The sequence below is a fragment of the Bactrocera latifrons genome, unplaced genomic scaffold (genome assembly GCF_001853355.1).
Source record: "Bactrocera latifrons isolate USDA-ARS-PBARC rearing strain unplaced genomic scaffold, ASM185335v1 scaffold_65, whole genome shotgun sequence".
Classification (NCBI taxonomy): Eukaryota; Metazoa; Arthropoda; class Insecta; order Diptera; family Tephritidae; genus Bactrocera; species Bactrocera latifrons.
The window spans coordinates 440,161-454,055 of record NW_017537323.1 but is presented as its reverse complement, the minus strand read 5'-3'; the positions used below and the strand labels follow the sequence as shown (position 1 = coordinate 454,055).

The 13,895-nt window shown below is 37.1% G+C and overlaps 1 protein-coding gene across 1 annotated transcript; it reads left to right on the top strand.

Moving 5' to 3' along the window:
* Positions 1–9,843: 9,843 nt before the first annotated feature.
* LOC108975436 (tetra-peptide repeat homeobox protein 1-like) lies at positions 9,844–10,186 on the top strand (the record flags this gene model as incomplete). Its single annotated transcript, XM_018943918.1, is given in 2 exon segments — positions 9,844–10,130; positions 10,132–10,186. Coding segments are annotated over 2 exon segments (342 nt in total), but the record flags the coding sequence as incomplete, so codon positions are not given.
* Positions 10,187–13,895: the final 3,709 nt, after the last annotated feature.

Sequence of the window (13,895 nt, the reverse complement as noted above, 5' to 3'; positions counted from 1 at the left end):
TAAATTCCGTCTTCTTTAATAACAAAATTCAGCATGCGACAGTAAAGATATATAATACAAGTCAGCGCGATTTTAAAAAGCTTGTCAGCACCAAAAGCTGGCACTACACGACAATTACCTCTTGACGCCCGCACACACCCATGCACGTGCACAAATATGTATGTATGTATACAGATAGGTTACTGAGTACAGATAGCAACGAGAAATTACGTGAAAAAAACGCACTGCCAGATTGCAAGGTTGCAATACTTGTAAAATACCCCAAAGCATGCAATTGATATTTCCACACAATTGACAACGTCACCATGGCTCCATTGCAGTTGTGGCTGTTGGCGCTACACACACATACACATGTGACTTGTGCCCTCGCAGTGGCGAAATTGCATTTCATATTTCTCTTATGGCTCGCCGTGCTGCGTTGCAACATACTTTTGCAACAATTTTCGATTTGACATTTCCTGGAACTGAAAATATTTTTTAAACGTTTTAAAATGATTTCACGACTAAAGGAATTTGCGAATTACGTGTTATAATTTCGGATTTTTCATATATATATATTTAATATTTTGATTGCTTATATGGGAAGGAATTTAAATAACTAAGAAATAAGCTTAAAACAAAAAATAATATATTTAAAAAAATTACAAATAAAAATATTCCCGGTTTATTTATAAAATTTTTATATGACAAGGTCACTACCGGGGTCACAGCGTGTGGATACTAGACGACCTATGCTGCAAATAGTAATACCCAGTTCCCGACGAAGAGTTGCAGGAGAAGAAGGCTTGGCTTGAAACAAGGTTTTAAGGTTTTAATGAACCTACGGTGACGAAGCGAAAGATGCCGCTTTTAAATAAGCGTCCACAACCTCCACGATGTGTGCTTGCACCGACGGAGAACTTAACAGGAGGGGGGCAACAAAGCGACAAGGGAATAATACAGCGATCAGCACCAAATGTGCATAGACGTCGACGAAAGCCCTGGGCAAGCACCCATCAGAACTGAGGCCAGTAAGATTTTGATTATGAAGTACTGGAAACCTGTAATGGATTAGTTTGACAAAGAGCTGGTACCTCAGTAAGTAAGAGTGATATCTTATCGAAATGGCTGGCAGACTAATACTGTTCTCAGCTTCATCTTGTTAAAACCCTGTTAGGTCTTTCAGTACGTTCAATGCACGTCGCCATAACTTTCTTTGGTCGTACAGGTTCAGTTGAGACAAGCTCCTGATTCGTGCCCGAACCAGACTCTGATCATAAGCTCCATAAGGACTTGTGTCAACCCTCGCGTGACCTCTCTGCTGGCAAAGATAACCACGTGGTTTATAAAGGGTAGCTAGAACAACGTGCGTAGATAGCGGCTTGAAGCGAAGACCTAGTAGAACAAAAATTAACACACCACAATAAAAACAAAAGCCCCAACAGACGGAACAACAAAACAAAGATGGCCAAGACGAGGAATACGGGACGGTCTTCAGTAGAAGCAGTAGGATACCATCCCATACCTAGCGTCACTCCAAAACTATCAGACAAAAGTGCAGAAAAGACAGCTTCTAGGGAAACTCTATCCGTTACCAACACAGAAGGACCTCAAAACTCACCGAAACAAGATTACATTACCCAAATGAGGCGGTTAGAAGCACAGCTAGACGAACGCTTCGACATCATCAAGAGCTAAAGAGAGAAAAAACGGGGACATCTAAGCGGACGCATCACGGCCCTAGAGTCAATAATATCAAAGCGGCGCGCGGCAAGTCCTGTAGAGCCACTAGAAACAGCGCAACCACGAAATAAGAAGGACGGCCAGTGGCATAAATGTTTGCCTAAAAAAGGAAGGAAGATTACCACAAACGAAGGCACGATGGGGGAAGCACAGCAAAACGTAAAAGAGAAACAAACCGTGATTAATATAGCTACAGATCAGAGACCAAATAATAGGCCCAAGTGACAATCAGATAATATTAAAACTGGAGAAGGGACAGTCCACAAAAACCAGTTTCTGCGAGGCATTCAATACCACCCTTCAATAATCTCCAACTGTGACCGACCTCAAATCAAAGGCTACTATAGAGATTTGGGACCTCGACTCACTTTCAAAAAAAAGACGAGGTAGCAGGGGCTTTACAAGAGGCGCTACGGAACTCCATCGAAGATTGCAACACGAAAGTGCAGTATTTCGAAACTAAAGATTTGAAATTAATCTCCGCAATAGGCAACCAATGCCTATCTAGAGGCTGTCCCATAAATGCAAAGAAATTTGTCGAGAACACAATTCTTAAGATAAATGGAGCCCGTCAAAAATTAATGACCAAGGCTTCCCAGAGCAAACATAAAATATGGACTGAAAATATCATCCAGATTCAGGCGTAGAGGAGCCGCATCGATGATAGCAAAAAAAGGTAGTAACTACGCGAGGATATTAACAGAAACCCCTGGGGATTCGGTAATATAATAGTAATGAAGAAACTCGCTATTGAACAAAGCCACTCTACTTAACCGCTGCAAGTGGATCACATCGTAAACGCACCCCTACACAAAAAAGGGCTAGTGATCCAGAACACACTCTAAGATCTCCGCAAATCGCCCAGTTTACGTTTGAACTACGGAAAAAGCAACGGGTGCTAATCAGTACGGAAAAAGGAGACCCCAACTTGCCAGCAGCGTATCGTCCATTATGCATGCTTGACACAGCTGGAAAGCTCTATGAAAGACTACTTAAACCCAGACTCGAAGCGGCTATCAACGAAACTGGAGAAATGTCCACTAGACAACATGGCTTTAGACCCGGCAGATCAACTATAGGATCTATAAAAGGTGTCATTAAAAGTGTAGAAGACGCGTGTAGAACAGGGTAGATGGCAAAAATACAAAAGAATGGTGTTGCTGGCGACTTTAAATGTGCGAAATGCCTTCAATAGTGCTAGATGGGTAGATATGATCGAAAATTCCGGACTATCTCAGAGCTGTGGTGCGGAGCTACCTTAGCAACAAAAAACTTCTGTTCCAAACTAGAGAAGGATGACGACAGATAGCGGTCACGGCAGGAGCAGCCCAGATTTGTGGAACATCAGCTACTACCCTATATTAATACTCGAAATGCCAAACGAATCACACGCTGCAACTACGAAGCACTTTCAGACTGACATTTTGATAGCTCATTTTTTTTTTTTTTTTGGTTTTTGTAGGTATTCTTCATTTTTGCGCAACAATATTTCGCAAAAACTTGCAATTTCCCAACAAATGCATCGATATTTGTGCGCTATGTGATATATTTAGGTACCTGCACATGTATATAAATAAATATAGCTCAACATATATGTAGCACTAGCGCCTTCATAGCTGCAACAATATTTTTCTTAAAACATTTGCTATGGCGCCAGCGGCGCAGAGCGAGGCAAAACGCTTATAGAGCAGACGCCTACGACGCTGGCGCAGAGGCAATGGATTTGTACAATTTTCCACTTTCATAACCCCATTGAGCTTTGTCGCTTGTCAACAACTCAAATCGATTACAATTGCAATAAGCCATGAGCACCTAAAAGGCGACAATGCAAGTAATATGAAAGGCAGTGCCATTGTCAGTATGCGTGTGCATGTGAGTGTGTATGTTTCAATATAATACTTTGTACATGCAATTTGATGGCATATGTTTGTGTTTGTGCGAAAATCAAGGTAAAATCGAATTTATGTTGCTGATGTTGGCAGCTTTATCAGCAACTTTCGCTCAGCGCACGCCGTCAGCTCGCCGCCAACAGACTGCAGTTTGCAGAGTTTTTCTTGTTGTACTTGCAATTTTCTTACATCTTCTTCGTCTTGTTCGACGCAAATTGCACAGGAAACGAAAAATGCATTGTAAGCACTTCTGTGTATTGTTGTGTGGCCTTGTGCGCCACAGGATATGCTACAGAAGCTGCTATTGCTCCCGTCTGCCGCGTGTCGCCTGCTGCATGCAGCTCTTGTTAGAAACAAAAGCGTTTTTCCCATTGCGATGACATCAACACATTGGCGCCCCGCCGTGGCGTGTCACTGGCAGCAGCGTATGCAACAGCAAAAACAACACCGCACACACACCGCATGCTCAGCAACATTTTACACGTATCGTAATTTTCAGCGATTTGTGTTTTATTGTTGTTCGGTTTTTGTTTTTTTTTTTTTTGTGTTTCTGTTGTTGCGCAAATAGTTTCCGCAACGACCCAGTTCGTCGTTGGCACGATCGATTTCGCGCTGCTGGCGATGGCGGCGGCGATAAAGTGTTGATTCAGTGCAAATTTCGGCAGTATGACAACGAAACGAAAAGCATATTGAACAATATGTATCAAAATACGAAAATTAAGTGGAAAGAAAACAAAATAGTGTGCTCTCGAACACACACTTACAATACTAGCTCACTCGCTTTCAATGTAAAATATGAAAATAGAACCAATATTTTGTTAGTCTACATTTTGGCGCTGCAACATATAACTGTTTGCACGACGTACAAACTTCGTATGCAGTTTTTAAGCGACTCTTTGGGAAATGCATAGTTTTAGGGGTCACACATATGCAACAGCCTTTTATTGACGCGTTTATCGTCTGATTAAGTTATTAATTTTTTTTTTTGTTTTGCTGGAGTAAGACAAAATAAATACAGCAAATTTCGGGATCCCGAAAACTCATAATCGGAATATTTCTTTAGCGCGTGACAATTATTTCTTTTGCTGAAATACGACAAAATAATCAGCTATTTTCGGGATCCCGAAATGCTAACTACAATAATTCAGGATCCCGAAAACTCAAGCTCGGCATATTTTTAAGCGCGTGTCAACACAGCTAATTATTAAACTTTTTTGAGACTTCATAATCGGCTCTTCGGGATCCCGAGTCAATGAATAGTGTATTTAATTTGTATGGAACAATTTTTGGTACTACTTTAAATAATTGCTGAACCAATTATTAGGAAAAAAATAATTTTAAGTTAATAGCAATACCAAAAATTAAATTATTTTTATGTACTTTTAAAGAGAGCTGCTACTTAAAAAAATACTAGGAAACATATCAGTGGACTAACTTTTTCTTTAAAGCATTATAAATTCCCGAAGGCCGTCTAATGAAAGTGAGCACATAGAAATTCTGATATTTATTACATTCTGATTTTGGGTTTCAACTTCGTTAAAAAACTACTGTGGTATTGCCTATATTTACGATCATTTACAAAAGTCTCGCTGCTAAGATGACCTTATTATCTRTATATGTAATAAGATATCATGACCTGAAATGGAAAACCACATATCATCAAACAAATCGAAATAGAGTTTTTATTGCTTTCGATTCAGCATATCATATTACATATATTTAGCATAAAATTTCCTGCATTTGCTGTCAGATATAACCAATATATAACCATTTTACAACTAATATATAACCATTATACTCGTATAACCAAAATTCAAATTTTTATTTCAATGTAATTGGTTTCAATTATATCGTTTTCTTCACCTGTCAACTTACGAAAAGTGATGATACATTATTTTGCATTTTAGGTGACGATATATTGTTTTCTTGACTCTAGCTGAATTCTTAGACGAAAATAGTGCATTATGTATTTATACTCCAAAGAAAACTTATTTATTTTCTTCACACAAATATTAAAACCTCTCGCCATGCCATCCATTGCCACACTTTTTCTTTTTTACATTTCGTTTATACTATCGTCAATCAACCTTGCATGGCCTTTAAACTCCACTACCCAGTACAGTCAGTAAAATTCATTCAGCTTAGGCCTTCCTTTCACGTCACATGACATACATAAAGCATGCTTCAGTACGCTTCATTTCAGCTGCGTTCAGTTGAGTTGAGTCTCATCTACCAAATTTCTTGTACAGTTGTCTGTAGTTAGGAACAAACATCCCATTTGAGCTGCTTACTTACTGATTTCAGCTCAGACAGAGACTGTTAGTGAAAATTTCTCAAAATTAATTTTTTATATTGATAGTTATTTTTGAATAACCCACATTGCTTCCCTGTCTTTCATTTCATTACAATTTACATTGCGATGGTAACCTTTACAGTATCCGTTGTCAGAGATGAAACCTCCATTAATGATTAAGAAGTTGCACTGATAACGGTCGATATCCTTTGAGTTTCGGAGAATATTGAATATATATTTCTTTAGATAGTGTCGAGGAAAGCGAAAGTGAAAACGACCTTGCGTCCAACCTCATACCAAGATATTTCGCACAGGTGGAGTACGGGATTACTTCATTCCCAATATGAAAGGGGATACCTGCAGCACTTTTGTTAGTGTAGTTAATATGAATAGATTTCAACTCTTTTAAAATAACTTTGTGTCCATTGCCGTTTTTATTATTGTTGTAGCGGGTCTGTTCCGGTTACGTAGACCCGACTGACATGGGTAGTTATACTTTAGGCTTAACCTGTTTGTATTGGTTGTGACGTAGTATATTATTGTCCCTTCCTGATACTGAAGTGTCGGTTGCTCAGGTTAGTGGCAACTAAGTCAGTTATATACTGTGGAGAGAGAAGACTTAATTTATGAAGTAGGCCATGGAGATACTTCAATTATGCTTTTTATTCGTTGAACTCGATTATGGAATGTTGAGATCTAATGGAGAGTATTACCTCTGACTATTTTTGCACTCCCCTCTCCTGCATTGTTATTTCGGTGGTTCGGGCAAAACGTCTTGTAGTATTAATTTTTTCAAGATGGCGTCCCTAATTCTTTTGTATGTTTGTGCAAGCCATTTGAATTCCATGTCATAATTTGTATGGGTTTAATTTTGGTGCTATATTATCGTTTTGCTGTCGCTTTTGTTGAGTAAGACGTTCTTGGGTAAGTATATTTTGCTCTTTAAGCTTATTAAGCTTGTTGAGAATTAACGAGAAATTGTCGGTAATATCACCCGAGACATAAACCGTAGTCAATATCAAAACCCTCGTTAGAACTCGTAATAAGGAATAAGAAAATATTATTTTAACCCAAGCCAAATGCAGAAAAAGTTTCGAGTCTTTAATAAAATAGCTATAGTACTAACAAGACAAGACTAAGGTTAAGATATCTCAAAATCAAAGGCAAAACTTATATATATAGAGCAACTTAAAATCATTACAAGGTCAGTACCAAAGTGTTTGCGTCCATATGTAACAATAGATGAAACATGGCTCCATCATTTCTCTCCTAAGTCCAATCGATAGTTGTCCGAGAAAATTTGCATTAAATGAAGAAGTGATCGCCGAAACTAAAGCCTGTTATGAAGCAAAGACCTAATCGAACTACAATAATGATTTCGAAATATTGAAGAATCCAGTAGATCACCCTTGAAGCGCACAATGTGGATTAAAAACAAAAATGAATTTTGCAAACAAAATGTTTTTGGCGGCAGATTTCTGCCTAGTTGACAGTCCTTAACCAAATAAAAAATCCGGATCCGTTTCTGTTACATAGACCCGACTGACGTGGGAACGGCCAAAAATGTACTAAAGTAGGCCGGGGACTTTTCATTTGACCTGTTATATTGTATACGGAATTTGGAACAGTTCGGAGACTATCTTAATTATATTTTCAGAATAATGCAGTGCCTCTAGCAACACTAAGCGCTCACTTAATTTTGCTAAAACGTTTTACAAATTGACCGAAAAAAGCCAAGCGGAAATTTAAAATTCGTATATTAGGTATTTTAGAAACAAGGACACAATGTTATTTGAGATATACTCTTTGAATTTCATTATGATAACTCACATGTTAAACAGTAGGTAGAGTATAAAGTCATAGGGTGGTTTAACAATCTTTATATTGGGTAAATGACCCAATGGCACACTATTATCAGAAAAAAATTATCTCTGAATTCCAAAACATATCTACATTTTTAGCGATATTTGAAATAAAAAATATGCCGTTATCACTGAGCTCTACATGTTCAGTATCTGAGTACTCGAAAATATATATATCATAGAGGCTCCATTTGTTCAAGGACTTATTCTCATAATATCTCTGACGCGTTTGAGTATTGAGTTATCACTCTTTTAGTGGTTTCAACATAATCGTTACATTTGGAATGGGCGTGGTTTTGACTTAACCTTTTTTCACGGTACTTGATGGGATGCTATCTCTTTTAGGAAGCTTCGTTGAAGACGCCTTGGCGTTTTCTGAGATGGTCAGAACCACGCCCTTTTTAAATAATTTCAGCCCGCACATACACTTTTCTTCGCAATTTCTTCCAGCAAACATCGTTTTTTGTCTTAATTTTAACGTAAAATATAACACTTTAATGGTCTTCCCTTAACAGGATTTTTTGCCGTGCCAATGGTTCGATCCCGCCTATATGCAGTACCAACCAACCGTGGGTTATAAGTTATCGCTTGCGCAGGCGAACTGATTGATGAGCAGACATTCACTCGGATTTTAACTAGTCTCGTTATACTGATCACTTACATATATGTACTGTGAACATACATAACTCTATATCTATCTCCATTAGTCTGTGGAGCTACATGTTGTCAGAGTAGAAAACTAGTTCTTGGTAAAGAAGACGATCAAAGTGAAAAGCAAGACTAGAATTTTAACTAAACACATGATCAACAGCAACACTAACTAATATAACGTCATACTGGCCCAACGTAATTATCAATAGTTTCCCAAATTTACATATACGTATATACATATGTGCTTTCATGTATGTATTTAAAGCTGTCTTTTAACTAGTGAAAGAAAATAAATGTACATAACGTTAAATTGTATTTAGATAACTGAAGTAATTTATTTTTAATGGCGATCATATCGCACACGAGGTCATTCCCGAAAGCAAACAAAAATCCCTTACAATAAAAATACATACACACTCCCATTTATATTCACATAGCGGAAGAACGCATACAATCTTTAGTAAAGCCTGAAAGAACACTAGTCTGTCGAACAAATTGGTTGGATTTTCTGTCGAAAATTTCTTTTGTTTTTATGCCACATTTTACTATTGCCCAAACAACAAATATCCCTGTAATGTGCTAACTTCGGAAGAATACTAAATGTGTGCAGTTCGTACACTTTTTAAATAAGTTAGAATAAACTATGCTCATTTTTTATATAAGTACAATCATTTGTATGTGAGTGTGTGCATTTTGCATTAGCTACATTCATTGCAAGCTCTGCGATTTTTTTCATTCCTAGCTCACTTGTCACACATTCACTGCTGACCCACTTCTATGTAATGCTCCGAGCGAAAATAGCCACAAAATTATATTACAATTCGCCTTTTTATTCTCATTCTTTCTTGATATATGAATGTATATGTGTGTGTGTATAAGTGGAAAAAACCTAATAGTATTTATCTAAGACAATTTCGGTAGTTTTGCCATTTCTGCGAAACGTTTGTTGGGTAAGAAGACGAAGAAGCAGAAGTGCTTAACTGGCTTAAATGTGATTGAAGATTTCGCTACAAATGGCTCAATGTCAGTAGTTTTGTACACAAGCAAATATGATAATATATAAAGTCGCAAATAAGCTGAAGATTCTGAGTTTTTTATGGGGAAAATTACGTAAATTCTGATGTGGAAATGCTGGACACGCATGTGAAGCTTTTAAAGGATTTTAAAGTTAGTTAGTAGTTAGTAGTTAGTATTATATAGAAGTTAGTTAAATAAAAAATGTTTGTGCTAAATTTGAATCATTAGTATGCCATAGTCACTATTTAATCTAATATAAAATAACAAATTGTCATATTAGTAAACAACACAATCAATATCGATAACAAAATCAATTCAAATATTAATACAATACCAGGGCAAACCAAATGTAATAACAAGAGTTAATCCAAGCATCTTTGAGAATGCTTATATAATATAAAATAATATAATACCAATACCTATACCAATACTAATACCAACACCAATACCACTACCAATATCAGTACCAATATCAATACCAATACCAATACCAATACCAGTATCAATATCAGTAATAATACCAACACCAATACCAGTACGAGTACCAATACCAATATCAGTACCAGTACGAATACTAATACCAGTACCTATATCAATACCAACACCAGTACCAATATCAATACAAGTACCAATACCAATGTCAATACCAATACAAATACCAGTGCCAATACCAATGCCAATACCAGTAGAAGTACCAGTACGAGTACCAATACCACTACCAATATCAATACCAATGCCAATACCAACATTAATACCAATACCAATACGAAAACCAACAACAGTACCAGCACCAGTACGAGCACCAACACCAATTTCAAAGCCAACACCAATACCAGTGTGAGCACCAATTCCAATTTCAATGCCAATACCAGTACCAACACGAGTACTAATACCAGTACCAGTACCATTATCAATACCAATACCAATACGAGTACTTATACCAGTACCAAAACCATTATCAATACCAATACCAATACCAATTCCAATACCAATACCAATACCAATAGCAATTCCAATACCAATACCAATAACAATACCAATACCAATACCAATACTAATACCAATATCATTATCAATACCATTATCAATTCCACTACAAATACCAATTGTGCAGATAGGACCACTATATGGGTGTCACACAAACTGTCCGATCCAAACGAAAATCTTATATGGAATTTTATAATTGTTAAGGGTATTACAGCTTCCGTGTAAACGAACTTAACTTTTTTTCTTATGTTTTTCTTCTTTTTCGTTTTCTTATATTGCAAATTTTTCTCGCATATTAAATTAATTAATTTGTAGCAGAGTTGCCATGTTTCAGATTCTTTCAAATTTCAGTAATTCTCAAAAAATTCAGAAAGGCTCAACAATACCACAAAAAAATTGTATTATGTTATTTTTAATAGACACTTTTATTGTATTTTCATATATGTGCTGTCATGCACTTCCTAGTCACAGTTAGAAAAAATCCAAAGTCATTTTGTTTCATTATAAAAATGCAAATATAACCGAGAAATATTAACACAACAAATTATGTCATAAATTTACGAAATTTATGCATTTAATCTCTTAAGTAAGGGGGGATGCAAGTAGTGGCGGCTCAAGCATATCCAATAAATTTATTGTTCTCTACAGTACAGGCAATGAATTCACAGATATTGCTTAATAAATGCGTATATTTTCTACGCATACAATGAACTCAAAATGAATGACTATCACCATTGTCGGAAATAAGAATACCCGAGAGCGGAACCCACAGGATAACACATACGCCTAAATGACAGCGCTGCGGGGGCGAGGAGATAGAGTGAGCTTGCGGGTAGAGGAACGCATTTGCAATAAATTCCAGCACAACAGTTTTGTGTTCAATTTTTCACACACATACACTTCGCTCAATAAATAACTAAAATGTATTAAAATTAACATAAAACTGCAATTCAGGCATGGCAAGCGCAGAGAAAAAATGTTGCATGCAATAAAAAAATATAAAACAGTACATAAATAGAATGGCCACTAACGGCAAAGAGCAGTCATGTTGTGAAGTGAAATTTGTTCAAAATAAAAAAATTAGGAATAATGATGTTTTACATGGATATACAAAGATATGAATATGTGGCATATATACAAGTATGTAAATATTTGTATATGTGTGCTATCCTTGTGTGTGTAGCCGTGTGTCGGCTCTAAAGCTATAATATGCAGGAATGTCAGCGAGTATGTAAACAAAAGTGGTACAAATTACAGGCCTTCATACACACCACGACTACTCACACACATGCAAACACCCCCACACCTTCTCACACACATACACTTACTCCACTAAGTGATAGTAACAGTGTAACAGCTTTGTCAGTAAACAACTCTATGCGCCGCATATAAAACACACGCACTCACACACACACAGAGACATCTCCCACAACCATATTACTGGCCACTAAACACATTCAAAGCATTACTTGCACGCTTAAGTCATAGAGCCACAGCCAAGCTCAGAGTATTCACAATTTTGTGCGCCTTTTCTATGCTTGCCGCTTTTATCTTGTTGCTCTTAAGTGCATCGCATACAATAAATTTCGTCTCGGTGATATGTGTTAAGAACCAAAATGGCAAATTTATGTGGTATGGCAGCATCGTAGCAAGGACACAGTCATTATTTGCCAGAACGCTGATAAAAATGACAACCCCAACAAAATATTGTAATATTGTATGCGTAAAATATATTTGCGGTGGCGTGCCAATGTACAGTTACTCGCATAAATACCGACCGTTTACAAACATGTTTGTAACATTTTTATTAAAATGTGGTTGTTATCATTAAATTATGTAAGGTAATAAAAATGTGAACCTTGAAAACACTTGAACGGAATCCCTAACCTTTTCCATGTGGCCTTAGAGCTGGTTATTTAAGCCTGTGGACGCTCTGCTCTTAAGTACCAACGGGAGGTTATGACAACTGAAGTTTGATATTTTGGCTGAAGGTATGAAAGAGACTAAAATTCTTGCGTTGGATAACTTTTTTTGGAGATAACAGAATCATACATTAGTCCACAAAGAACTCCAACTCACAATGTCCGGCCAGCAACCAACTAAGCTAAAACCAATCCAAAAAAGAACAACTACTGAACTGAACTGAAATTTGGGTTATAAAAGATTCGTACTAATCGAATTCTACGTTTGACCCCCTGGAGCACTGTTTTGTGCTTTAGTAATGATCTCACACCCTCTATCAGCAGAAAAAGTGTACAGTCAAGTAAATCAAAGAATACTGTGCCAGAAAATAATTTAATATTTCATTTGTGTTGCTTAACAGATTTCTAAAATTGCGATGAGGTTTCTTCATGATAGTTGTAAACAATCGCCTTCAACTGAACAATGAGACCAAATAAGATCTAAGAGATTGGCAGACCATTGCAACCGTGTGCGCACGGTTTGTTCCGCTTAAATTGACTGACGATCAAAAATTGCTCAGAATCCAACATTCGAAGTACATCTTGTGACCGATTATTTGTATTCACTTAATATCATCTATGCGGCTTCTTCCTTTTCAGAAAAATGCATTTGCTCAATAGGCTTGCACCAGCATACTGGCGGCCATACCGGCCAACGAGCTAAAACACTCGTTCGACATGCTTTTGCACCATGTAAAAAGCTGTATTGAAGCAGAGAAGACTATTTTGAGTAAAATAAATAGATTTTGGCCAAAAAACCATTTTTTCTGTGTTTTTTTTTTAAGTCCTGCTTACTTTGGAACGCACCTTGTATGTCATTTTGAGTGAAGCAACTTTTGTTATTGTGAAATACTTGGCTTGATGGCGAGTTTACGAACACTTTCCTAGGAAAATCAATTATCATGATTTGGTATTCTAAGTTTAGGAGAAATGACGTGGACGCCGTAGATTCCCAAAGCAGGTTGTTACCGACGAAAATATTGAAAACGTCCACAAAATATATTTGGATGACGGCAAAGTGAAGTTAATCAAGATGGCTGAGACTCGAAAAATATCTGCTGACCTTGTACATCATATCATTCACAAATATTTGGGTATGAGAAAGCTCTGTGCACAATATGAGCCGCGCGAGCTCACTTTTAACCAAAAACAACAACGACTTGATGATTCGAAGTAGTATTTGAAAATGTTCTAGGGTAGAAAGTCCGAGTTTGAGGGGCAATGGATGATCATTTCATTCCAAATTTCAAATGACATTCATCCGAGATTGAACTGAACTGAACACGATTAACTCGCTCCAAAGCGTGGAAGAATGCAGCAGTCGCCTGGCAAGGTTATGGTGTCTGTATTTTGAGACACACATGAAATAATTTATATTGACTACTAAGGGAGGAGCATGAACAGCTTGCTTCACCGTATTCTCCAACTCTGGCCCTTGGTGAATATTTCCGTTTCGCAGACCTCAAAAGAATGCTCTCTGAGAAGCAATTTTTGTCGAATGAAAGTCGTTTGC